This window comes from Haplochromis burtoni, unplaced genomic scaffold (assembly GCF_018398535.1).
Source record: "Haplochromis burtoni strain Fernald_Lab_line unplaced genomic scaffold, NCSU_Asbu1 Contig_191, whole genome shotgun sequence".
Lineage (NCBI taxonomy): Eukaryota > Metazoa > Chordata > Actinopteri > Cichliformes > Cichlidae > Haplochromis > Haplochromis burtoni.
In genome coordinates this window covers 720,238-747,382 of record NW_024582552.1, presented here as the reverse complement: position 1 = coordinate 747,382, position 27,145 = coordinate 720,238, and the positions used below count along the sequence as shown (strand labels likewise).

Genomic DNA, 27,145 nt, shown 5'->3' with positions numbered 1-27,145 from the left:
GTGGGGCTCTTTTCATTTCCTTTTTAATTCTTTTGCACAAGTTCAAACTTTGTGTGTCGTCAGCAGTGTCAAAGCCTTTTTTACCACTAAAATGCATTATACAGCACAAAAATGTCTTTTTTTTTTTAGGTTTCTTTGATTCAGTGCGATTTTGATTGTTTTTTTTGCTTCTGCTTTGCTGGTTAACTTACTGTTTTTCCACCTAAAGCCTGAATGCTACTTGCATACACACATCCAATACACTCGCTCTCATGCACACACAAATGCCATCAGGTCAGGGGTCCTAAATGAAACTGTCTGAAGCTTCATCTCTGTACCCCGCTCCTCAATGCTCCCCCCCACACCCTCAGCCTCATTCAGTACTCTACACACATCTATACAACTGGCTTGCGATTCAATTTCTACAGGCCAGGCCCTCTGTGTCTTTTGATGGAGGAGGGAGGGAAGGAGGGATGGGAGCACAGAGATAGCTCTATTGTGCGACTGCCACCGGGGTGTGCGACTGGAACGTGAACACAGTTTAATCGCACACGCTCAACAGCTGCCACCGAGGTCCCTAAATCCCCCAGGTTAAAGAACTGAGGGATTTTATCAATTACAAGAATTGATTGGTACACATCCACAAAACCCGTAGCCTCAAACAGTGACACACACACACACCGAGTTTAATTTGTCGGTGTGCACACATGCGTGTGAGCATGAGAGTGAGAGTTTAATATGAGGTGCGTGGTAGCCATTATTGCAGCGCCCGTCATTACTTATTTTCAGCGTTTATAAAAATGTCAAACATTTTACATCTTTGATGTCTCTGTTCTTCTTTGAAAGTTTCATAATAATCCTCGTCGTTTTCAGCAAGATACAACTTAATTATCCCGCGGGTAGTGATTCTGACACCCAGACAGAAATGTCATGTGCTGCAAACTACCCACTGTTTGACTGCAGAGGTCACACTATGAGGAGCGTAATGAGTATTAGACAGCTAGACAGTGGGGCTGTGGTCTGGGAATCTGACAGCAATTAGCCTCTTTATATATACACACAGAGCACCCTGGATGTGCACAGGCGCACACACAAAGCTGAAGCAAATATTTATTCTTGTCTGGGAATTAGTAGAAGTCTGATCTTGTGTGGATCAACTAACTGAGCAGACAGATGATCAACAAACGCATGGTGGGAAGTTCAAAAGGACTACTGCAATGCAAAAAAACCCTATCTCCCTTTATTGTTGAGATGTTTTAATCTATTTTTAAGTAGTTCATTCCTCTGATGTTTACAGAAGAACGCATTTTGATTTACTAAGAACATCCCTGAAAATTTGTGCGCTTTTTGCAGGCAAACTGACCCAGATAGTGTTTGGACATCGGGATGTGGTGACGTGTCTGGCACGCTCAGAGTCGTACATCGGAGGCGACTGCTACGTCCTGTCGGGCTCGCGAGATGCCACCCTGCTGCTGTGGTACTGGAACGGAAAGCATAGCAGCATTGGAGAGAGCCCAGGCAGTAAGTGCACCTTCTGAGAGCGTGCACACACACACACACACACGCACACAGCTCTTCACCGAGCTCTCTCTCTCGCAGACAGATGTGACTGTGTGATTTACGGCCTCCCTCTGTAAAGTAACAACTAGTTTCGTCTGACCAGGCTAGGCCTCCTGCATACAGATTGGATTTCGCAGCCCTGTCGCACCAGGAACAGCTTTCGATAATGTGTCTGAGATTGCGTGCGTGCGTGCGTGTGTATTTCTGTGAAGCCAGATATGGTGTGTAGTGTGTGTGAGAATCTGTCTTTAATGTGAGTGAAAGTGAGGGCCACTTAGAGACGTTAAATGTGATGTTGGGGGTCGTCGGGCAGCGCATGAAAGTTCACCACCATCCGAGGGCCACGAGGTCACGTTAGTCGATAAAAGTGAAAAATGTCATGGGCCTCCCTTACGTTACCATAACATATGGCATTAGCCATGATCAAAGCACGGCGCACACATTGCTCGGTCCTTAGCCCCCTCGGTGCTAATTTGGTCAGCTTAGATTGGCGGACATGTTGATAAGTGATCCATTACAAGTGGGATGAAATTTATGACAAATTGCGATTTGGTTAATAAGCCATATTGGTTTATGATCGTGCAGATGATGGTCATCTAACACATCCATACACAAGATTTTTTTTAAACATATTTAGTGGATAACCAGTGGTTTAAAATACTGCTTTAGCTGCACATTTTCTACAAATAACAAATATATGAATATGTTTCCATGCATGTGCTGTACATGTCCTTGCAAGTGCTTGTGTGTCAGTCTAAACTCCTGGTTACCAAGCTGAAGCTAGAGGAACAGACAAAGCAGTCGTCATCTCATCCCATCACCACCACAATGTGATGCTCCATTGCCCCAGACCGCAGAAAGCTCTCCCAGACATGAACTTCTGCTGCACACACACGCACGCATGCACACATACATGTACTAACAAAATGCATGCAGACAGCAGACCTTTCTTTATTCCTCTCCCACAGACACATGTTAAAGCTAAAGCCTGCACACACACACACACTCCTTTGCATGCATAATGTTCTGTGGGCATCCCACTCACTTCATAAGCTTGACACAAATACATCTGAATGGCTGATATGCACATGCACACAATGACCTATCCCCACTTTGTTCCTGCTGCAGCCACATGTTGTGCACAGCAAAGATTTTACAGACGCTATCGCCATCTGCTGGGCACCTAACAGGAATCATCTGAGTGTGGTATTTACTCAGTAACTACAGTATTTCTGTTTTTTCCTCTTGTTTTGAACGCACCATATGAGAGAATAAATGTACGTAGGTTCACTTCTGCCACTCCTAAGGCCCAAAAATTTATTTCTTTTTAAACACTGAACACAAAGAAACAAAGAAGCTGCCAGTATAATAATTACATCATAAATTATTTTTAATTAGACTTCATGAACTGGCATTTTATCCACCTCATTTTAAACAAACATATGAAAAGAGATATTAAATCTTATTGAAGTGAGGGATCATGAGACTGTGATCACTGCGGTAGATAGCTTTTGCTCCTCCAAGTATTGAGGTGCATAATCTGAGGGGACGACAAGCTAAGGGGGTGCGTCCACCCTTAAAACCTCTACAGTGCCATGATTGATATAGAAGGAGGAAGAATACTCATCCCTTTATTCCATCTTTCCGAGGAATCTAATGAGACAAACACAGACTGCTTGAAGACGCATAACATTTCAACATTTCATATTCTGGGCGTGAACTGTTACTCCCTAAGAGATGCAATAGAGCCAATAAATGCAAAACCAGCTGTCCCTACTTCTAAAAAACTCTTAGCTGTTGATCACGTGGCTCATGTGTAAATCCGACTAGTATCCAAATGCAGTGTGGTTTAATTTGGTTTATATATTTGTATTATGTAATTTGTGCCAAATCTGGCTTTCAGCTTTTCATTTTAAGTGCTTTGAATGCTTCCCCAGTTATTTTTCCTGGTCTACATTCATTTATACACACAACACACTAACTTAATCAATCAAACACAGTGTCGGCATGCAGCTGAACTTTCTTTACTAATGGGTTTAGTTTTCTGCTTTTATAATTGGTCTTTATTTTATTTCATTGTGAATCAAATGAATAAATACAATAAAATAAAACCAAATTATACAAAAATTAAAATATAGTTCATGACAATACAAAACCAAGTTAAAATAAGAAACAAAATAGAATAAAATGGAGTCAAAAACAGTTATCTCAACAGAAACGGAGTTGTTTTTTTTAGAATAATTGTTTATTTTAATTTATTTGTAATCTTTTAATAGTTTGAATATAGGGTTGTTACTCAGGGGCACAATCAAGAAGTTCAGATTTGGTATTACAATACAAGCACTTGGCCCACAGCGTATGTAGATGTCTCAAACACACACACTAACACCTTCTCGTGTTTAATGTACTGACACATTTGGCCTGTGTTTTTTTTATTTACTTGTATTTTTGTCAGTTTTTAAAGTGAAAAGTTTCATTTCAGTTACTTTTACATTTCAGTTTGTGTTTTTGTGTCAGTTTGCTAAAATGTTTTTTCCTCATTTTCGTTTGTAGCTTAGAAAACAATTTAATTATTTTTGTCAAATATGAAGACAAATCTTCTGGGACAACAAAGAATATTTTGTCTTAAGCTACAGCCTCCAAAGTGACCTTGTAGTTGGATCAAAATATCATTTTAACATTAACTCCTATATTCATTCAGTTTTAGTTGTAGTTGTTTCCAATTAATTTCTTACAGTGTGCAACAACTTTTCAAAGGAAAGGTCTTAAATGACATTGCATTTGATAACTAAAAGTAAAAGTGAATAATAGGCATGTTCAGTATAATTTACTACATGGGTATGTTGTCTTACACTTTTCTGTGTTGCTAAATTGATACTCGATTGCTTTGGCGCGCACAGTTTTGGAAAAGTTTTATTAGGAATTCAAGCGTGTGTGAGTGTCCTTGTCTTTTTGAGCTGAGGTTGCGGAAGACCACCTCTCGATATTTAAAAATGCAGTCCAAAGATGCAACTGTGCGTATGAGCGTATTTATTGCCAATGCGTGTGCTTACAGACAGAAGACAGATGGAGAAGTAACAGCCGATTTTGTTTTGTCGCTCACCCTGACAGCTCAAACCAAAACAAAATCACACAAACTTCATAACGCACTCTTTTTTTCCTTCTGGCTCTCATTCTCTCTGTCAAATGCAGAAACATCTGGATCGAGTGAAGGCAGCGAGGGGGAGAAGGTTTTAAACATAAGAGGAGGCCCTTGGTGACAAGTGCTTGAAAGGGAGAGTGAATGAGGGGAGAAGCAGGCTTAAAGACTGTGCAACAAGTCCCAGCGCATCCGTATAAAATAACATGTAAAACACCCTCCAGGATGATGAAATTAGCAATTTTATTTTTGGTTATTTTTGAAAGCCCGCCTCTTTTTTAAAAAATACATTTTTTTAATAGTTTGGAGTGAATTTTTGTAGCTTCAGCTGTGACTGCAGTTAGAAGACTAAACCAATCAAGGACAATTTAAATTTTTTCTTTACCTCCTTCTAGTGGCCATAAAGCAGTACTGCATATGGTAATACCAGGATTGTCTCCGCTTTGTTTGTGTTTTGCCAGCAGACTTTACCACACCGAGGGCCATCCTTACAGGCCACGACTGCGAGGTGACTTGTGCAAGTGTGTGTGCTGAGTTGGGTCTCGTCATCAGCGGCTGCAAAGGTGAGACTGTTTGTCCCTGTAAAAATGTAAGGCTACACTTGTGCTGCTTGCTATTTAAAACTAACAAGGCACAGGAGCAGACAAAGGACAAATCTCGGTGGCCACTATATTAGGAACACCTGCAGACTATGTGAGCTGTGTATGAGCAGATGTTTTTTCAGAGATGATGCACAGACGCAATTATATAAACAAGATATGAAGGTCATTTTTTTCTAAATAACTGACGGAAAAGAGAAGATATAAGTATTTCTACTATAGGTGTACAGCTGCACCGAAGATTAAAAGAATAAGCTAAAAACAAACTTTAAAAAGTCATTTATGCTTAAATCAAGCTGCGGATTAATTTGTTCTAACCTCTCGTCTCATCTGTGTATAGAGGGTCCTTGTCTGATCCATTCCATGAATGGGGACCTGCTGCGGACCCTGGAGGGACCAGAGCGCTGCCTCCGGCCTCGCCTCATCCAGTCCTCCGCCGAGGGACACTGCGTTATCTATTATGACAAGGGACAGTTTTGCCTCTTCAGTGTCAACGGCAAACTGCTGAGGCACATGGAAGTGGAAGATGGCGTCAAGGTGAGGACACGATCACACACATGCGCCTGCACGTGTGCGTCTGCACTGCATCAGCATAGAAAGTCCTCTCCCTGATTAAAAGCTCGGTCTTGGTTTTAGATGCGAGCGAGGTAAAGGTCGCTGTGCCTCGGGACAAACTTACAGCCTCACATCTGTTCTTTCCTTTTCACCCGCATTACACCAGAGGAAAGGCCTCTTTTGATCCGGAGCTCTGTTGTCAGGTCAAATTGCGTTGGCGACGCTGGCGGAAAACATTCCAGAGGAGTGGTCAGCTCTGGACACCAACACCATTAACTACCCTGCAGCGCGGGACGACACATTCCCCATTTCCCACATTTCCTCCCTCGTGGCTCGGGTGACATAAGATAGCGACTACTGCCTTTAGTTTCCCGACCCGATGTGTCCGGTTTGGCCTGGGAAATGTAAGCTAGCTCTGACAGGCCGCCGCGTGCCTGTTTCCTATTAAGAAAGCTCTTGTGCCCAGGCTCCTAACCTGCCAACCAGCCCTGCTCCCACACAAAGCCACAAATATACTCAAATACTGACGGAGTGCATTACAATCCCTGTGAAACTAATGCTGGATCTTTGTGTCTTTAAGAGAAACTAACAGCGTCCTTCAGACAGTTTTTGAGCTTCACAGTTTTTTGGTTTCTTTCTGAAGATGAAACTTGGGAACAGTTCAAGCTACTGGCGGCCTTGTCGGCTCTCCTCTGCTGCTGTAAATTCCAGTCGTGTCAGATGGCATTAGGAGAATCCTAATATCTTGGAGTGAGGCTGTAAGAGTCTCAACTCCCTCCCTTCCGCCTGCCTCACCCTCTCTGCTTCACCCTCCTGGTCTGAGACTCCAACAGTATTTTGTACACTCTGGTACATACCAGAATCAATCTTCTCAGCCCTTGGAGCCTCTGCACAGTATGGCTCCAGTATAAATAAGTGTTTGTCCTGGCCTGCAGTACACACTCAGAAACGGAGAGGAAGACTGTGAGAGAGAGTGTATGCACTGTGAATTTATAGGGGTCTGGAGTCAGAGGTTAGATGACAGGCTAACAGTCGGCATCCTAGTCTAATAGCAGAATCGGGTGACAGGAGCCATACTGAATGGATTACATTCTTTTAAGTACTAGTATAACTCAGGCAGTGTAACCATTCCAGCAGTTCTTTCGCTGCCTGCGTCCGTGTAACAGGGGGATTAACGGCACCATAAATTAAACTTTTTACCTTCTCCAGCCCCAGAATCCACCCACTGTTCCTTGAAAGAAGTAGGAAATATGGGCATTAAAAGTGCATGTGTTTCTGCTGGAGTCATTTTTTAGTCATCCGAGCCCGGGTAGCCATCTTAGCCCCCACAGAGCCATCGGCCATCTTGTTTGGCCGCCCAGTGGCAAAGGACTGATTTATAATGTCTGTCTGCAGCCTCCTACCTGGCTAGGCTGACATGTCTGCCAGCTCCCCTGCCTCCTGCTGGGCTCCAGTAAGGTCATGGACTCCATTAGTAGATACACAAGTGCATTAATACAGCATAAGAACTGATAAATAGTTTTACTTTTACTGCTGCTCTGTTGAACGTTATTATGTTGCTTGTGGTCACAAACTTTTAGGCAACTTGGCTAAACTGCGCCGAGCACTTTGCTCTCTTCCATCTCATTGTACCTGTTATTGTGTTGGTGGTGGTTTGGTTGATGGCTCAGACTGAAATGAGCGCTCGTCTTTATCGCCGCTGTCAGATTAACTCCGAATGTTGACACACAAGACAATTGCTGTGGACACAAAGCAGACCCACAGCACACAAATCAACCCGGAGCTGCGCTCGCTCGTGCGCCACGATGACGATGATCTAACGTGACAATTAGTTTGGATTGATTCTCAAGGCCAGCTGAGAATCCAGGGCATCAATGCGCAACGCTTTGTGTATCTGTGTGTGGGAGCGCCTTCACATCCAAGTTTGTGCCTGAATGAGAAATAAGCTTTCCCCCCCCCTCTCTCTTTACATACAAAACATTTTTGCTTAATTAGGCTGCAGGTCTTGAAGGGTTATTTATGTTTTCCTTACCGAATCAAGTTCCTGAAAATGACTCGTTCCAACTTCAAGTTTAGGTTTCAGTTTTCCGTTTAATGCGAGCCCAATTCAACACACATGCGGCTGCTGATTGAAGCGTCTCCCGCTGAATCGCCGCAAAGCATGTCACAAAAACCGCAGAGGACAAAAAGCTCTAAATTAGTGTCATTTGCTGCTTTTAGAACTTAACATTCTGCCTCGTCATTTCATCGGCTACGGTTACTTGCTGATTGATGCTCCCGACTCGTTCAGTTTCAGCTTCCACTATGCGCTGCGCTCTTAATAGACTCCAGCACACGACTTGATTTGTGTACATGTGAATCCCGCGGGACCCGTTCGGCCGCTACAGTTTGCAGGAAAAGCAGATGAGACGAGTAAATCTCCGGGCCTCGCTGTGGGGAGCCATCTTTGTTGCGGGTCGAGGTCTGTGTGCAGAAAAACCCCTCAGGATGGCGGCGCTGACCTGAGATTTTTTGTCGGATCGCTCGACCTCGCGGTACGAGCTTTGCTTTGACGGTAGAGACAAACTGCCCCCAGATCAGCGGCTTATTCAGAGGCAATTTATGCACACGCTACCAAGTTGAAAACCTTTGAGTTTGACCTTTGTGGGACACTTAACAGATGACGCTGGTAAATAATTGATTTTGCATGATGGAAGCAAAGAGTTAAGAAGGAAGTTCTCTGATCGTCTTTCACAGGCTGTGCTCCTCAGCCGTGATGGCCAATACCTGCTGACAGGCGGCGATGGAGGCGTAGTATCTGTTTGGCAGGTCCACAACCTCAAACAGCTGTTCACCTATCCGGGCTGTGACGCAGGAATCCGCTCCATGGCCATGTCACATGACCAAAGGTAACGCGCTCAAACAAAAGATCATGCATATGTACAACAGTGGCTATATTTATTTGAAGTTTGCTCACTTGGACAATAACGAACAGTCTCTAGTTTTAATGGAGAGAGACAGAATACTAACCAACACTTTAGAAAAGACACATCGCATAAGACGCATAAGAGTTATAAATTGATTTGCATGTCATTGAGTAAAATAACTATTTGATCTCCAAGCAAAACATGACTCACTTAGTGGAGAACCTCTTGGTGGCAGTCACAGCAGTAGGATGTTTCTTGTGGTTGGTCACACGTCTCTTGGGGGTTTCTTTGTTGCTGCTTAGCAGCTCAAAGTTTCAACTCCTTCCAGAGATTTTCTAAAGGACTGAAGTCTGAAAATCGGCTGACTACTCCATGACCCTGATGTGTTTCTTCTTTAGCCACTCCTTGGTTGTCTTAGCGATATGTTTAGCATTGTCATGCTGGACGACCCATTCACAACCCATCATGAAGTGTTCTGGCTGAGGGAAGGAGATTAAAACATTTTATGGTACATGGCCCCATCCAGTCGTCCCTTAGTACAGTGAAGTAGTTGTTAAGCCCCAAAGCATTATGGGTCCACCTCTGTGCTGAACTGTGAGGATGGTGTTCTTCGGGCTGTACTCCACATGAGTTTTCATATTTCTTCCGTTTTCAAATAATCGCACCAGTAGTTGTCCCCTACTCACCAAGCGTCTTGTAGCCCACGTAGCCTTGTGCAGGTCTGCAATCTTGCTCCTGACGTCCTTTGACAGCTCTTTGGTCTCACCCACGGTGGTGGAGAGGTTTTAATGGAAGAAATTGATTCTGTGGACAGGTGTGCTTCATACACAAAACTAGTTAAAGTCAGGAGTATGTGTAATTGATGGCTTGATTGTAATTTGTAGGAACCAGAGTTCTGGTTAGTTTGTAGAGGATCAAATACTTATTTCACTCAATATGATGTATAACTTTTGTGTAACGTCTCTTTCTAGATTTTTGGTTGATTTTCTGTTTCTCTCCATGAAAATTAAAAAAGTTAGAAACTGTGTTTTTGGAAGTGAGCAAACTTACAAAATTAAAATTTCCTCCACTTCAAGAGAGCAGGCAAACCATTAAGCTCACCTTCACGGCCTCATGATGTTCCCTCCTAACATTCCTCAGGTGCATCATAACCGGCATGGCGTCGGGAAGCATCGTCCTCTTCTACAACGACTTCAACAGGTGGCATCACGAGTACCAGACCAGATACTGAGGGTGAAATGAGCAGCGACTTGACTGACAAGAGTTGAGGGGAGGGCGGGGGAAATCCAAACTGTTGCAAGTGTGAACTCTTATCAAAAGCACTATTCTGTCTATATCCTGATATCCTGAATGTAACGAAAGAAGGAAAAAACCCAACATGTCCTGTTATTGCAAAAGAATCAAACTATTTTTAAAAAGGGCATTGCTATATTTTGTAGATCAGATAGAAAATTTTCATACCAGTCTTAGGGTGGGGGTTACGTTACTTTACGGTTAAAAACAAATCTATTTTTAGCTGTAAGAGTCTATTTTCTTCTCAAAATAAGAAACGAGGGATTTGTGGGAAGTTGGTGAGAATCATTTCTCTGTGACGTAAAAATCCAAATATTTGTGTACTTTAGGGTGAATGATTTTTTTTTTTCTGTAGGCGTGTATGTGGTGAATAAATATGAAGCTGTCATTCATTTTAACATGCTTTTCCTGTTTTGGCAACACAGCACATAGATATAAAGTGTTTGAGTAGATGAAGCACAGGAAGATATTGAAGAGGGAATATACATTTATATAAATAACTATATATAAAATGTTTAAATGTAGTCCTCCATATTTAAAATTTTTACTCCCTCTGTACCTCCGTACTTGCTAAGAGATTACGTTTGTGTGCATGGCTCACTACTCATAAAACATCAGTGCAACCTCTTTGCGTTATTTAATACTTTGAACATCAAAAACATAAAACTTACTCTGTAATGTTAAAATCTGCTTTCAGCTCCTTTTAAGATTTATATCCTTTATGACTGAGTAAGCAGTGAATCTTGTTTTATTTCCCCCCCTGCTAAAATCAAGAGCTGAGGATTCAGCTCATACCACCTCAGCACAGAGTCCACTTTGAGTCTAGTCTCCAAAGCAGTGAGATGAGCAGTGAAAGCTGCAGCAGCAAGGGGGAGGGACTTACCATTTCCATTTTTTCCCTCTCTTTTCATCACAGAATGATTGATCGATGTGATTCAATACTTAAATGCTAATCACACACATTCTTTTGATCTTTAGACAGTCGTCCTCTTATATCTTTGATTTTCAGGAAGCATTCCTTTCCTTAAAGTTGCATTTCTAAAATGGTTTGAATCTCCAGCAACACGGGAGCTACTTTTATCTTTTTCTTCCAATCAGTTTGGAGTGTTTTTGTGTGATGAGTTCTGACAATAAAATGGAATTTTATAACCTGAATTGTCCTTTGGTGTATCTTTTATAAGGTGTGACTGAGCCCCCCCTAGTGGTAACCCACACATCCAACACAAAAACAAATACTAATTTCAAGTCTTTATTGCTGAACCGCTCTAAAATAGTGGGACATTAAAAGCAACCACTCAGCGCCTCATAAAAACCACTGATACATTTGCTCTTCTCATACGGTTTTTGCTTTACAAACTGTTAAAGCATGAAAATCTACTTTGACTACATATACAGTACATAGGAGAAAAATTAGGCCATGTAGCAACTTGAATTTGCGAACAGAAAGTATTCATGCAGTGAAAAAACTGCTAAACCAGCGGAGGATTTGGCTCTGCTGACAACAGCTGTGGAGTTAAGAACGAGGACAAAACAGGTCACTTAATTTGTTTTTACGCTGCAGAGAGTGAGATCTGGTTTTGATGAAGGTAATCTGTAATCTGTTGGCCTGTGATAGAGTCCAAACTCAATAATCATAACAGGATAATCATTCCTGTGGTTTTACTCTCACTGGACACTTTTTTAGGTACACCTTACTAGTTGGACATTCACACCTGCAGGCACCAATTTAAGAATCATTAACCTAACACCACTAACTGCATGTCTTTGGACTGTGGGAGGAAGCCAGAGGACTGGGAGAGATCCCCCACAGACACAGAAAGGCCCGGGCCCTTTGGAATCAAACTTGGGACCTTCTTGCTGTGAGGCAACAGTGCTAACCACTGCGCCACCTTCAGTTTAGCTTTTATAGTTTGAAAATGTTTCATTTTACTTTAGTTTTGATGAGTTTCAGTGTTAGTTTTAGTTTTTTAAATGATTATTGTACAGTATGGAGGGCATATTTTTCTCGTCATTTAAAAAAATAATAATTTTTAAGCTGCTGACTCGCATCCAGAGTCTCAAACATGTCCATTAATACCACATCAGGCAAGATGTAATAACATTTTTTGTTTAACCAGACTAACAAATACTAAATCTAAAGATCCCTTCTATACAATTTTGTTTGAATTAATTTTCAAAATTTTAGTTTAGTTAACTATAATAAAACTATAAAGCCCCACACCATTACGCCACCACACGGGGCAGGATGGATTCATGCCATGTTGTTTACATCAGAAAATCAAGACTCAAACCTGACAAAGTATCAATTGCAGCAGTTTAACAGGTGTACCTAACAAAGTGGCCATTGAGTGTGCGTAGCTCATGACATAGTGGTGACCGGAGAGAATATACCAGCAAGTATGTTTTTCCTGTACAGTACCAGTCACGTCTGTATTGAGAGTTTCGGTTAAATAAAAGTTACCGTGCAGTTCGGTTTAACATCTGTTGGATCTTTCTTCTCTTTACATGTGCTCACAGCTGTAGTTCAGCACACTACATACAAATAAAGCGTATGAGTGAAAGTTGCAGTCGTCTACTCAAACAAAGAGACTTTAATGACTCAAATACACGTACGGAGTACATTACTTTCCTTCAGTAGTGCCTGGACATGCAATGACCTTTAGCTAGTTGTTTTTAGATGTCCATCACACGTCTGTCTCCAGTCCATCATGAAGGGTAGAATTATACTTTGTGCTCACAAAAAAAACCCCAAATTAGATTTTATGCTTCTTTTTCCAAACAGTTCCAGTTCGCTGCTGTGAGTAGAAACATTGTAACCAGCACTCTGTTTATAACTAACATTGGCTAATAAATCTAAGGAGTTGAAAAATGATAAAGAGGATAGATGAGCAGAAGAGGAAACTTTTGATCTTAAAACAGCAATTTTTCTAAGACTATTTTTGCAGCATTTCTCACTTTTGAAGAATTGCAGAACACAATATTTGGGGAACTGCTGCACTAGAGGTCATTTGGATGTTACTGTAGACGTAGCTTCAAAATTGCGTGTGAACAGCCATTTCTTTCAAATTTAACAGATCTGATGATTCCCAATTTTACACTCAAACACATACGTGGAGCTAAAGCTGTTTGAAACACTCTCTGACTCCTTAGCCATGGGCTACTTTGGCAGATATCACCTTTACTTTGTCGACACAATGCATGAAATTGTCAATTGGCCACTATCATCAGGATGACTTTACTACAGGTAGACAGTCTAGCAAATTTGGGACTTCGATATGGTGAAGTGATTGAAAAACGCATACAGAATCACACACAGTAGCCTCTCTAGGAGTTTGCTATGCGTTTGTACTGAATAACCCTTTAAAAAGGGGCCCCGGGGATTCCAAATGGGAAGCTAAAACACGAAGTCTGACTAAGCAGTGTATGAATTCAAAAGACGAACCACTCAGAAGAACGATATTCAGTTCATTCCCTTTCAACATCCTCAATTAATAAATAAAAACATATATACAATCAACAGAGTACAGAAAATGCCTCATATCCTTTGTCTAATAAAATGAGCGGGAGAAGAATATGAGGGGAAAAGGCATGGTCACAGCGGTCACTGGCTCAGTTTACATCTACCAGGAAATGCTAATTGAGATGTTTCATCCTATGGTTTCTGTTTCTGTTTGTGGGGATAAGAGTGTTTAGAGCTTCTCCATAAGTTCTTCGGCTGTTAAAGAGATGGGAGAAGGAGGGCAAAAAGGAGAGCGGGGGGTGGTGGATCTCAGAGGTGTGGAAGGAGGAGAGGGAAACAGGGTTGGATGGATAGGTGAGGGGGAGGAAGGCTCACATTTTGTTGGGGATGAGAGAGGGAATAACACAACGGGCTGGATCGGGGAGACAGTGGGTGAGGAAGGCTGAGATGCTGCTTGTTTGGTAGGACAAGCAGAGGGAGCATTTGTGGCCAGCTCCGTCGGAGATGCCGGGGAAGGACGGGAGATGGGTGCAGAGGGAGCTATGCATGCGAGAACAGCAGGAGGACACGAGGGTGAGGTAGACTCTAAAGACGAGCAGGGGGCAGCAGTTGGGGAGGTTTCTATTTGTGGTGGAGAAGAAATGAGCAAAGAGTTGATGGGACAAGTTTCAACAGAGGGTGAAGGAGAAAACTGAAGTGAACTTAAAAGATTAGAGGTGGGCAGGTCAAGCTTAGCAGCTAATGTGTGGCTGTCATTCGGAGAATCGGAGTGGGGAGGTGCAGATTTGGACGTAGTATCAGGCCTAGCGGTTTCTGTTGAAGCCAGCTCGTTAGATTCGGGTACTTTGGCAAATGGTGACGCCGACTGGTCCGGAAGAGCAGATGGGACTTCAGTGCCATGCAACAGGGGCGAACATGGCACCGCTTGTGGCCCTGGACAACAACGGGCCGTGAGCTGAAGGGTCTCCTTATCTAGCGCTGTGTTCTGGTGGAACAAAACAAACCATCAGCTTGACACGCGTGCATCCAGCAACATCAGTCAGAACAGAAAGAGATACTGCGGGTTGATCTCAGGAAATCATATTCATTTAGCATAAATAATCCTTCTGTGTTTGTTTTTCTTTTTTTCAGAACTACTGACCCAGCTTTTAGTGAGTAAACAAAATGAATGAATAAAGAAGCTAATGGAAATAAATGGACACAAAAAAACTGAAAGATGTTCACCAAAAGAAAGTATGCTTTGCACAGAAGACTGACCCAAACGGGAAGAAAACCACATCAAAGTGCTACTCTATGTACAGACGAAGGGCAAATGAGAAAGGGAACTTTTACTTTGTACGGATGCCTAATGGTTCACTTTTACATAAATCAACCAAAATAACACGTACTTGAGAATACTTTTAAGACAAAACTAGTAAATGTAACGTTCCTCACTTGCCCTTTTGCTGAATCTCAGCAGCAGAACAGACGAGGCGTAGCATCGTGTTAGTACATACCATTGCCTTGGAGCTAAATCAGAGGGACGAAAAGCAGGAAGGTGGCGGGGGAGGTGGGGAAGAAGCAAAAAAGGGACAGAGACTAGTCTTACTCACAGCTTCACAAAGAAAAGTCAACACAACAAGCATGACAGCCGGTGGACAGTTGTTCCAGCTCAGTGCTGCTGCGCCGTTTCAAGTCAAACTACTCCCAACCAAAAGGCTCCTTCAGAGGACTGACGTGGAACAAACTGTGAAACCTTCTGTAAAAGGGTTAGTGTCAGCGAGTGCTGCATAACAATCAGAGGACTGAGTGGATTAAATGTGGATTTAGTTTTAAAAGAAAAGCCTGTAATCACTCCAGACTTTTTTTTAAATTATTATCACTGTTGTTTAAGGTCTGTTGGTGGGTGAGAGATCACTGACTCCCATACCTCACATACCTCAGAGTGAAATGTGGAAGTTAAAGAACTGAGCACAGTTTTCTGAGCAGGAAGTTATAATAGATAAATTGTGACAGAAGAGTTAATAAATGATGATTATTAAATAGCTTGATTTTTAGTGAATAATCTGGACAAACAAGTGAAACTGTACAAAATAGAAAACTAAATCCTTTGGAGAAAATAAACGGTCAATCGTTTGGCCAAAGGCATTGCTGGAAGTTAAGTGTTCGGATTAATAAAAACACTATTAGGCAGTTTAATAAGAGTACATACAGAGACTGTATATAAACGATGGATATAGTTTGCAGGTGAGTTTTGTTATTGTTTGTTTTTTAATGGCGGATACGGTGGATTATTTCAAAAAGATATCTGCTTGCATAAAACGCCCCTTCACATACAACGTGACGACGGCTCCACGCCGCTCAACAACTTTGGCTTAGTGTTGAACTTTGACCGTGGCGTGCTGTGACGTACGTTCCAGATCAAACTAGGAAAAAGACTTGCAGGGAGCAGCGCATATTGTATGACCCCAATTCCCCAAAAGTTGGTTTGGTATGTAAAACATAAATTATAATGTAATCCTACAAATCTCATAAGAGAACACAAAAATGTTTAAACTGAGACACTTTGCTCGTTCCGTGAATTTTATTCCAGCAACGTGTCTGAAAACAGTTGAGAGTAACAAAATCCTGTAGAAGCAAGTGCTACTAAACAGAAACAGCTAGAGGAGCCTTTTAGAACTAACTAGGTTCATTTGCATGAGGTCAGTAATGTGACTGGGACCAGATGATTATGATATACACAACTGTATAACTAATGACGACTTATTCAAGTGGGCCAAACGTATTCTACACTTGTGTTATTCTAAACATGGATGCTATAATTAGTTACCATGCTATAGCAAAATGTTAATATTCCCTTTTTCTTTTAAACAAATGCATCATTGTCCCTCTCTGCGGCAGCTTTGCTAAAAAAAAGTGCTCGTCCATTTAATAAGACATCACTGGGTGTTTTTAAAAAGTTGGATTTGTAGACAACAAAGACATCACAGAACAATCTGGCCCTATTTCTTTAAAATGCGCAAATGGAGTCTTACATCCAAGCCATAAAGACACTTTGAATCCTTCTCTGCAACTACAACTTTGTGCCGGCACTTCCAAAGCCTTTCCTCAAGGTGGCGCCAGACTATCAAAAATGGGAATGACTGCTAAGCAGCCAATCATTGATTTATTAGATCAGCAGTTACAGAAAGTTGACTTTAAGACAAATGTGATGACTGACATAATAAATACAGAGAAGGAGGCAAACTGCATTGCGCTAGCAGTGTAAACATGCTTTTAAAACCTCAGTGACAGTATGATCCAACACCCCCCCCCCAAAAAAAACCCCCAAGAAAAGCCAACATTTTCTTTTTAATCATATTATATAAACGTTGTGACCAGCACAAAAGGAGCTGAATGTGAATAAAAGGAGCAGAATGACACATGTGCAGAGAGTCAGGGGGCTAAATCCAGGACACAGTGTTAGTGAGTGCAGTCACTGCAGCTGGCAGCCCAAGAAGTGGAACAGGGGGTCGGAGAATGAAGCAGGAAGGAAGGGAAAGGGAGGGTGAGACGGGAGGGTGAGGAGGGAGACTGGGGGGTGGGGATGGGAGTTGTTGTAGATGGAGGAAGAGCGCGAGCGGAAGGGTGATAGCTGGAGAGGATGACGGGAGTTAAGAGGGGCGGTGGTAAGAAGTGTGTACCCAGCTCTCAGCTCCAGGCGTCCCCTGTGGTCCTGGGTCAGGTGTGAGGGAGGGGTGAGGATGAGGGTGGAGGAAGAGCGTGGAGAGGAGGAGGAAGAGGAGGAGCCGAGGCCAGGGCCCGCAATTACACCTCAAACTGTCAAATGAGATTTACAACAGAATGAGGCTTGGAGTGCCAAATCAAATTTCTAATCAAAGACATCTTCTCCTTCCTCCACCCCCACCATCCTGCTTTCACTTTAGACAGACGAAGAGAGGCTGTGCTCAGCTGATGGGTGGTGTGACCTGATGAGGAGAGGAAGTCAAACTGTACAACAGGAAGTGATGTAAATGAGGCTTGAAAGAGACAAGATGAAGAGCTGCCCATACTACGGGAATAAATTGTGTATTTCTGTCTCTGAAGTCTTAAGACTTATGGCTTCATCCGCGTCTTCCTGGATGAACACGAGATCAGAAATTCTTGGCCCAGTGGTCAACTAAACCTTTGTTTGGTTAGGAGCGCAATCTTGTGTATTTGGGTCAAACATTCACAATCACGCAGTAAATGCTTGGAAAAGGGCCTGACATGTTCATCCCACTGCAGGCTCCGGGTCACTTACAACTAAACCCACACCAAGACATCAGTATTGCTGATTTAGATTTAGGAGATCGTTGAAAGGTAATCTCATTACAGTTACAGGATTGAAAAAAAAAACCCCTCCAGAAATATGTAACAAATCATGTCTCGTTCCAGGTGCTTACCATGATGACTGACACCCCGGCTGTGGTGGTGCTGTGCTTTGGCGCGGTGTTGAAGTGCGTCTTCAGTTTACCTGTCACCTCCATCTTCATGTTATTCTCCATGATTGCATCATCCTTGGCACACACAAACACACAATATTGAAATCCACACAGAAACAAATAACCACAGTCTCGGGCTGTGTTAATACAGATTGTGTTAGAGTACCGTGACCCATGGATGTGAGAGAACATCTTGTGCCGTGTATCGAGCCTCAGCGTTGACCTGCAGCATCTTTCCAATCAGCTCCTGCAACATTTCACAACACTAGATTAGTTCAGCTTTAAAGATAAATTTCCTTTAGACTTAAAGTCTTTTCGGGGGGTTTTTGGCCACCAGGCGGCGGTGTAACAAGAAATAAGTGCCAAATTGATATGTGACCGATGAAGATGTTCTAGCAAACCCGTGGGCAGTGTTGCCAACTTAGCGACTTTATCGCTATGTTTAGCGAGTTTTCAGACCCCCTTAGCGTCTTTTTTTCTAAAAAGCGACTAGCAAATGAATCGCGCATGACTGTAACGCAGTCAGTTCTTCTTTTACTGTTATGTTGTTTTGGGGATCACAAGGTTTAAAACTACTTATAAACACACACACACAAAGTAACTCCCCCAGAGTGCCTATTTCGGGTCACTTTTGCCAGTCCAAGCCCGGATAGAGGAGCAGGGTTGGAATTGTGACATTAAAAAAACAATAATTGCCAAAAGAAATTTAATTTGTAGTTCTAAATAAATTCTAAATGCATTTAGGACGTTTTTTACTCACTTTATGTCTCTTCCACAATGTTATTTTTCTCGCCTACAACATAGGTTACAATTACATTAGCATGACCAATTATGCAAATCAGGCGATGGCGTCATGTAGCGACTTCTAGCGACTTTTAGGACAGCCAATAGCGATTTTCCTTACTGAGGAGTTGGCAACACTGACTACCCGCAGGCCAAAATCATCCATGTATAGTCGCATTTCAGTCCATCTGATAAATACCAATGCACAGAATCAGGTGGGTGTATGCTTAAACTAATCAAGTGGATTTTGAGTTAAATTGAAAATTGAAGTGTGGAACAAGTATAAACTACAGCTCCTTGATGCTAGCTCAAAAAGTGAACCGATCTCCATAAACTCCTATGTCAAAATATGCAACTTTACAGCAAACAGAAACATGATCTACAGCATGTTGCAAAGAGCAGTTTTGGTCACTCTAGTTATTTTACCCCTTCATAGTAACTGTGCTTGATATTACTCACACTTTAAACACTTTTAAATCTTAAAATTAAGTGTTAGTAAGGGTTGGCAGCTGACCCTAGATGACTGCTAGTTAGCTTCTTGCTAGTAGCCTTTTGAGTATTTTTCTGTCATTATTTGACAACTAATATTGCTTAGAGTGCTGATAATTGTACTAAAATACTCTGCAAGAAGTAAATAACAGGATTTTATGTACTATTAGCATATCTTTGTATCTGTCTCATGCATTTATACAATTTATGGATACACCATGCTAACCAAGCATGGTGATAACTGACAGCTTTATGCTATTTGTTTCTGGAGCAGTTTATCCGTTTTAACTGCTTTATTGGGAGGGGAAAAAAAACCTATTATCTCAACAAAAAACTGGAAATGTATATTCCTGGCAAAGCTGGTTTCTGCATTGCAATAAATTATAAACATGTTCCTAAAAGAACCACTTTTTAAAATATAAATAATGACCATTTGTGCACATGTGCACTCAGGAAGTCACGTATGCATATATTGTTTCCAGAGAAATCGTGCTCTCTTAGATCTACAGCTTCATTACGCCACGCTGCCTCATGGTGTGGCATCAATAACTGTGCTCATGTCTACAGCGACAAAGCCACTGTAACACAAGTGCGTTTAATTAGCAGTTAGGTCTTGCACGCTGAGTGCCGGCTGCCACCTTAATACTTGACATTAACTTAGAGAATTGAGGGGGTTTCTGCGTCCTTCAGCAGAAAGCAGCTATTACAGGAGTCTCTACTCTTGTACTTGAACTAAAAAAGCTGGAGGCTTGTTTCAGGCTTTTTGCAGCCAATGCAGAGAGAAGGGTAAGGATTAAACAACAGAGTGGGTAGCGTAACCCTCCAGAGTAATGTCATCTAATGAATATATATGAATTGTGTAAATCAGTGGTCCTGACCTTAGCTGAGTCAGTGATGTTGTCCCAGTAAGGACTGGGAAAGTCCAGTCGCCCTCGAAGGATTTGGTCAAATAAGTCCTCTTGCTGGTTATTCTCACTATATTGAAGGAGAAACACACACTCAGAAAAACAACTCAGAATTTATAATGCATTACTCAGCAAACGTGACATACATCTAAACTGTGAAAAAACTGAACCATCTGTATTGTACTTTGCATAATAAAATCCTTTCATTTTGAATTTCAATTTGTGGCTACTGCCATAAACATGAAGTGCTAGAGATGACATATGGGTCACATTAACGTAAATCAAATTACACAATCCTTAGCACAGTGACTAATATCAGCGACAGCGTACAGATGTAGCAAACTGACAGTGATGAAAGTCAAACTGACAACGTGGCTGAATTTCTGCTGACAATTTAGAAAAGATTGAATTTTTTGCTCAAAGTCATAGACTGTATATTAATGACTGGCATAGCCTTCAGGACTGCAAAGTTAAGCTGCACTCGTTTTAATGGCCAGCAGGGGGTGACTCCTGTGGGTGGAAAAATAAGAAGATAGAAAAATCTGACTTCTGGCCTGGTTATGACCTATTTAATTTATAGACTCAATCTATATCTCCACTTTCTAGTTTAATACTGCACTATCTCAGTTTAATAAGCTGGGGTGTCATATAAAAAGTAAATACAAAGTAAAGCATATTTTAGGGCATGGCTAGCTTGTCATTGATATATTGACACCAAATGAACTTGAACAGCATCCTCTTTCATTAAATCTAGGCAAAAAAGTATGGTAGCAATATATGGCATCACCTGTTATCCACCTGTGATATAGTATCTACCTTTAAAACTGAAAACGATGTCCCTCTACATGTTTGTTTACTGAACTATGTGAACCGAGTACCTTCTAAAAGGAGGGAATCCACACAGGAGGATGTAGGTGATGACACCTGCGGCCCAGATATCCACCTTCAGGCCATAACTGTGAAATGAGGGTAAGAACAGAGCCAGAAAAAGACTAAATCATTTAAAGCAAACTCTTTCTGGACATAAAAATACAGAAAAAACATTTTGACATTTGACAAATGAAAGTTTCTAATCTGCTGTAACGGTACAACAGTACATATTACCACATAAACGTGCCTGCTGCCACATACTGTATGCGTAGTTTGTCATGCTGTATTGTACACTGGTATAAAATACCGTTTTCTTTTTAATCTTCAGTCAGCTGATTACAACAGCACAATACTAAAGCATATTGCGTCAAAGCGTCCAGCTTACCCTGACTCAGCGATGATTTCTGGAGCCACATATGTAGGAGTGCCACATACAGTATACAAGGGGCCCTCGACTACTGTAGCTAGGCCAAAGTCTCCAAGTTTCAGTGATTTGGTGCCATCTGGGTACTCAAAAACCTAGAATGAAATACTCATTTAAAGCCCACAGAGGATCTGGATTTGTTGTAAGACCCACCCCAAAACACAGCATGTTTGTAAATGCATACCAGTAGATTCTCTGGTTTAATGTCTCTGTGGACGATGTTCAAGCTGTGTAGGTACTTCAGCGCTCTGGCGAGGTTGTACACCATGATACTGGCGTCTCTCTCTGTGTATTTGGCCGAGGAGGTGATGGCATCAAATAAATCGCCTCCCTGTGAAAATATGACAACTGTGTTTTACACAGCAAAATGAGAAATGACCCCTCTCACCTCAGCCACCCACTCCCCCCTCAGCCTCTACTGCACCTTCACCAGCTCCATAACCAGGTATAGTTCAGAGGGAGTGTCCACCTCCTCGATCAACATGATGATGTTGGGATGTTTCACCTTCCGGAGCACAGCGACTTCATTTTCTATGAGGTGCTCCTAGGAAACACAAACACACTCACTCAGAGTTGGCTAGCGCCCGGTGTCTACGCTCAGTTGTTGCGCTAATAATAAAAGATCTGAGTTGTGCGTTAAACGTGAGCGAATCCTGGTGTGTCATTGTCTAAGTGTGTGAAAGTATGAGGGTAATGCGAACAAGGGTGTGAATAAACAATATCACTTAATCGAGCTTTGAGCATCAGAGGCACACAGGTGTGACCGTGCGGTGCACCAACATATGATGCCTGCTTACGTCTGACTGAAAGTGACACATGCAAAGGGAGGAATAAAAGGAGGAGGCAGAGAGGAACAGAAGTGAAACCTTTCCGCTGCACTTTGTCTTGTCGATAATCTTCAGGGCAAACTCTTTCCCCGTGGACCTGAACAGAAACAGTGCAATTAGGGGATAACACTGAACGCAGCAGTGAAGCTACAGCAGTGTCTGTAATTTAAATGGAGTGCTCGCCGGAGACGCTCGGTTATGGTTTTGCAGGAGCGCTGCGTCACATCGTTACAGGGGAGGAATTCTAGATGTAGCAAATAAACTTTGTTATGCAGAGTGTGAGCTGTGAAACCGTGCAGGCGCAGGCAAATGTTTATTCAATGACATATACACTGTATTTTGGTAAGAAACTGAGAATCTAAACTGTTTGTTTACAGTGTGTTCACATAAGTACTTTCTAGAAAGGTGCAAGACATCTTGCGCACACACACACACACACACACACACACACTCAACAGGCCCCTCTTTGTCACCTCCACCTCCCTGTCTGTGTGTTGACTGAGATTAAAAAGGCTAATGAAGTGAAATCACTCCTGGGTTTAATCCATGACATATTTCTGTCTGCACAATGCCTGTCATCAGGACTCAAACGGCCTGACTGGGCAGTGACCACAATGTGACACATACTTCAATAAGCTGCACACGGGGAGGAGGGACACTGCTGTGCGTTCACTGCAGATTTCTGCCAACATTTCCAGTCTGATCGAACGGGTTTCACTTACCTCTCCACACAATCTTTGACCACAGCAAAGTTGCCATCTCCGATGACTTTGCCAATCTTATATTTTTCACAGATGCTTGAGGCATGCGAGTGCTGGTTCCCATTAACTGCCGAGGAGAGACAAAGGTTATAAACAAGCAAGTCTTAAAGGTACACAAAACTACGCTGAAATCTAGCAGCATAGCCAGGCTTTCTTTGCCTCAGCTGGCTTGAAAAAAAGTCAAATCCAAGTCAAAGGTAACAGGTATCATGCTGGTGGTTATCAGTTTTCTTTATTTAACACAGACTTTCTGTTTAAGGCTTTGTCTACTCACAGAAACAGAGTTTTGGTGTCATCTAGGAAAATTAAAGGAAGATTGCTTTAGTGTGTTGCCGGGTTAAATTTTAATCATTCTAAATTACTGGCTTCAAATAGTCTATAAGCGTAACTGATTAATTTTCTAAGCTAAACTCTAGTAGTTGCAACTCCAGCAGGTGTCACACTGAGTTAAGCAGCAGAGTCTCTGTGTAAAATTACTCTGATCATACCTTCTGGACTCAGCTGATTGGTTTGCTCCTGATGATTGTTCAACGAGCCATTTATATTTGGGGAAGAGTGGTGATGTGACGGAGGGATCTGTGCAACAACAAACAACAACAGAGATAAGAGCTCGGCCTCATCAATACTCAAACTGGCAGCAAAATAACAAACAGTGTCGACAAACATAATGATCGTCGTTAAAACGCTGCTGATCTATTACTGGCTTGTTAGTGACTTTGATTACAATAAAAGGAGACATATTCATTTTCATATTCTTTCAGATGTAGACGATTTCAGATGTCTGAGTTTGACCACTTAAATGAATCATTCATTTGTTAAGAGAGTCATTTCAGCAGCTTATGTCTACATTTCTGAAATGTCAGCAATAAATGCATGCCACCAGCACTAAAGATCAGAAAAAGTTCACTCCCCATCATGCACAGCAGTGCTTACATACCACACTGAGCCATAATGTGCATTACCTTACAGTGAGGATCTATTTTTAGGTAGCCCTCTGAAGCAAAGTTGAACGTGGGACAGTGTCAAGGTCCCTTTTATAGGTAGATACATAAAAAAGCTTTTTACTTTGATAAATGACTCTATCTGACTTAGTGGTGCCAAACTAATGTGGATGGATAACTATGGGCTCACAGAGGAACTGCGCAAAGGTGGAGGAGGTTAGCCAGCTGGCTGGATCATTCAGAAATGACAGTCTGGGACTAACACAGATTTACAGGAGAATCCATCAATAAAGCAGATTATTATCTTAAAATCTAGTGAAAACACATCAGGCAGCTACGACATACCCTGCGAGTCATACAACATGACTGAAAGTCAGTGGCTTGATAAATTCATTTGATGCTGATTTATTCTATTTCAGGGTATGTAGGTTGTACATCCTTGCCTTATCCCTAGCTTTGCAATAACACCACTAGCAGCACTAATTTGGATTTAAAGTCTCAGAGGCAGAGCTACACTGAAATCAGTGTATTCAAGCTAATCCACTGGTTAACGGGTACCAGTGAGCCAGAAAAATGCAGGAAAGACGACTATATGTTAGCAAATGCAGCTGGAATATAGAGATTTAAAATTTTTTTAGGTAAAATGTAAATAAAAGCAGAATGCAATCATTTTATTATAATCCCCATACACTGATATCGTATTCTCAATAGAACGAAGAAAGCGAAAAAACTAAGACTTTTTGCTCTTTTATGAAAAATAGTGACTCATTTTGAAAATTGATGGCATAAACATGTCTGGAAAAAAGTTCGATCAGAGGCGACAAAAGGCTGGAAGCAACATTTTGTAACTAATTAGGTTACTGTAAGTCACATGACTGGTAATGAAAAAAGCATCTGAGAAACTGTTCACCGTGCCATCCACAAACACAAGTTAAAGCTCTATCATGCAAAGGAGACACCATATCTGAATATGACTCAGAAACACTGCTGTTTTCTCTGGGCTAAAGTTTATGTAAAATGGACTGGGGCGACCTGGAAAACTGTTCTGGGGTCAGGTGAATCAAAATCTGAAGTTCATTTTGGAAAACATGTAATCCTGTAAGGAAACATTCCTCTCCTAACAGTCCAGCAGCTGGTCTCCTCAGATCACAGATGTTTACGCCTGCTGTTAGAAGAAGAGGGCTTATCCCAACTCTTTTTGAGATTTAAAGTGACCTAATTTTTTATTTATTTAATGGTAATATGGGTTTATGAGGTTTGTGTTTTAGCATTATTTACATTTTACAAGGCATCACCAACATTTTGAGTTAGTGCTGTAAAAAATATATAAAATTATATACTGGATGTAAACTTTTCTTTACCTTTAAAGCAGTTTTAACTTTGTGCTTATCTGCATCCTATCTAGACAGTTTCACTAAAGGCGCTTGTTTGGTCTCAACTAGGACGAAGTGAAGGAGTCAGTGTCAACACAAATGTGACACACGCCCTGAAATTCTGCAGCATTATGAACTAAACTTTAACAAAGTCTGTCAGTGTTCTTTTGCAGTATTGTGTGTGCCTCGAGTGACTGTCAGTGTGAGCCCATGCATATATTCACAGTACACTGTATAAAGAGAATCGCTGAGACTCTGTGGGTTCTGGTGCAGCAGCAAGCTGTGGGTGTCTTGTTACTGTATAAAATGCATTGGATACACAGTCTTACCTTAAAACTGGGGGTGGTTCGAGGGCTGGTAGGGGATGGAGTAGAGGACTTGGTGGACTTGTGGGTTGAAATACCATTTACTGTGCAGAGAGAAGGAAAAACAGGGCAAGAGTCAGTGGGATTATGAGTTCATCATTCAGAGCGTAGTAGTTGTAGTTCAGGAGTAATGCACAGCTTTGAGGAGAATCCATCAATAAGTCAGGCAGTGACTTAATAAACATGTTTGCAGCAATATATACTTTTGAGATGTTTAAAACTGCCAGTGATACCAGTGCTAAAAGATAACCCGTGGTTATCTAATGCAAACTGTATCACACTAGCATACTATGCACTTGGTAATAAAGTGAATCGTCAAACAGCCCCCCCTGTGACTCACTCACAAATTCGCAAGTTCTTTTTTAGCAGGTTGCAGATTCTCCCCATGAGGGGGAGGTGTGTGGTCATTTTTGTAGGTACACTTTTAGTACCTACAAAAATACCATTATTCTTTCACTGAAAGCACTCTCACTACAGGTAACGAGGCTGAACGATTGCAGAATTGCAGATTGCAGTCTAGGCTGATGCCCCTATTACTGTTCACTTTGGTTTATGTAGACACAATACATTAAAAAAAATGTATTGATTGATCATAAAAGTGAGTTTTTTGTAAATTTGCCTGAAAATTATCATTAGATTTCACACGTTTGCATATATTTTATCACTCTTTTAAAACAAGAGCACACAGCAGGGACGAAATCCTCTATTGTTTGAGTGATTCATTCTCTTAAGAACAGTCTATTTCTGCTTCGCTCTCTATCGGCTGCTGGCACAAATACAGAGCCATAATGCGTCAAACTTTAACTCACAGTCATTCATCTGCATAAACCCAGACGAGCTGAGGAAAATCACTTCACACTGCCTACAGGCTGCATCTTTGCACTCACATTTCAGAGTTTAACTTTTTAATTTAATTATAAACTCAAAGTGTTTCTTCAAAATCAGTGCCTCAGAAGGCAGTTTACACAACATGACATTAGCCTGTAGATAACAAGCTATTTTCTCAGCATCTCATCTGCAGCTATTCAGTTAGATTAGAATTGAATTATCACAGACGAGAACTGTTTCCTTTCAGAAGCATTCTTCAGTTGTTAATTTCTAGCAGTCAAGAGAGTAGTAGGGTATCTGTGCTAATGTGCTACTCATGTTTAGCTTTCTGTGCAGACACGGTATTATCAGTTCATGGCTTTAAATCACTCTGCAGCAGCTGGCTCTCTAACAGGTAGTTGGGTAGAGTTCAATGCATCTCATTGGCCTCAGAAGAGCGAAGGAGAGAAAGAGGGTCAAAGTACAGAAATGTGTCTTGTTTAGATACACTGATCTGAGATCTGAGGAGCTACAGAGGAAACAGCTAACAGTGCTAAAAATAGAAAGAAACACAAACCAGTGTTCCTATTTTTGGCTCTGATTTTCATTTAACACTAGAGGACCAATTAGTGGAAGACTGAATGTTAAGAAAACTGCTTTATTTCAT

The 27,145-nt window shown here is 41.6% G+C and overlaps 2 protein-coding genes across 11 annotated transcripts in view; one reads left to right on the top strand and one right to left on the bottom strand.

Annotated features, from left to right (window-relative positions):
- Positions 1 to 11,186, top strand: part of lrba (LPS responsive beige-like anchor protein) — a 173,092-nt gene extending 161,906 nt beyond the window's left edge. For 3 of the 4 annotated variants that reach the window (XM_014337700.2, XM_005935051.2, XM_014337701.2), the window contains 5 exons: positions 1,333 to 1,500; positions 5,140 to 5,241; positions 5,618 to 5,814; positions 8,569 to 8,720; positions 9,879 to 11,186. In XM_014337700.2, the coding sequence (XP_014193186.1) occupies positions 1,333 to 1,500; positions 5,140 to 5,241; positions 5,618 to 5,814; positions 8,569 to 8,720; positions 9,879 to 9,969 (710 nt within the window). In that variant the 3' untranslated portion in view covers positions 9,970 to 11,186. The remainder of the gene's footprint in view (positions 1 to 1,332; positions 1,501 to 5,139; positions 5,242 to 5,617; positions 5,815 to 8,568; positions 8,721 to 9,878) is intronic. The other variant, XM_042225997.1, reaches the window with a different exon arrangement.
- A 78-nt stretch (positions 11,187 to 11,264) lies between these two features.
- The window catches only part of dclk2a (doublecortin-like kinase 2a), a 42,513-nt gene continuing 26,632 nt past the window's right edge, over positions 11,265 to 27,145 (bottom strand). For 3 of the 7 annotated variants that reach the window (XM_014337703.2, XM_014337704.2, XM_005935052.2), the window contains 12 exons: positions 25,636 to 25,715; positions 23,481 to 23,568; positions 22,954 to 23,059; positions 22,271 to 22,328; positions 21,829 to 21,948; positions 21,589 to 21,735; positions 21,366 to 21,499; positions 20,989 to 21,066; positions 20,084 to 20,180; positions 18,100 to 18,180; positions 17,895 to 18,008; positions 11,265 to 14,476 (listed from right to left, as the gene is read on the bottom strand). In XM_014337703.2, the coding sequence (XP_014193189.1) occupies positions 13,721 to 14,476; positions 17,895 to 18,008; positions 18,100 to 18,180; positions 20,084 to 20,180; positions 20,989 to 21,066; positions 21,366 to 21,499; positions 21,589 to 21,735; positions 21,829 to 21,948; positions 22,271 to 22,328; positions 22,954 to 23,059; positions 23,481 to 23,568; positions 25,636 to 25,715 (1,859 nt within the window). In that variant the 3' untranslated portion in view covers positions 11,265 to 13,720. The other 4 variants (XM_005935053.3, XR_001336766.2, XM_005935054.3 and 1 more) reach the window with 4 other exon arrangements.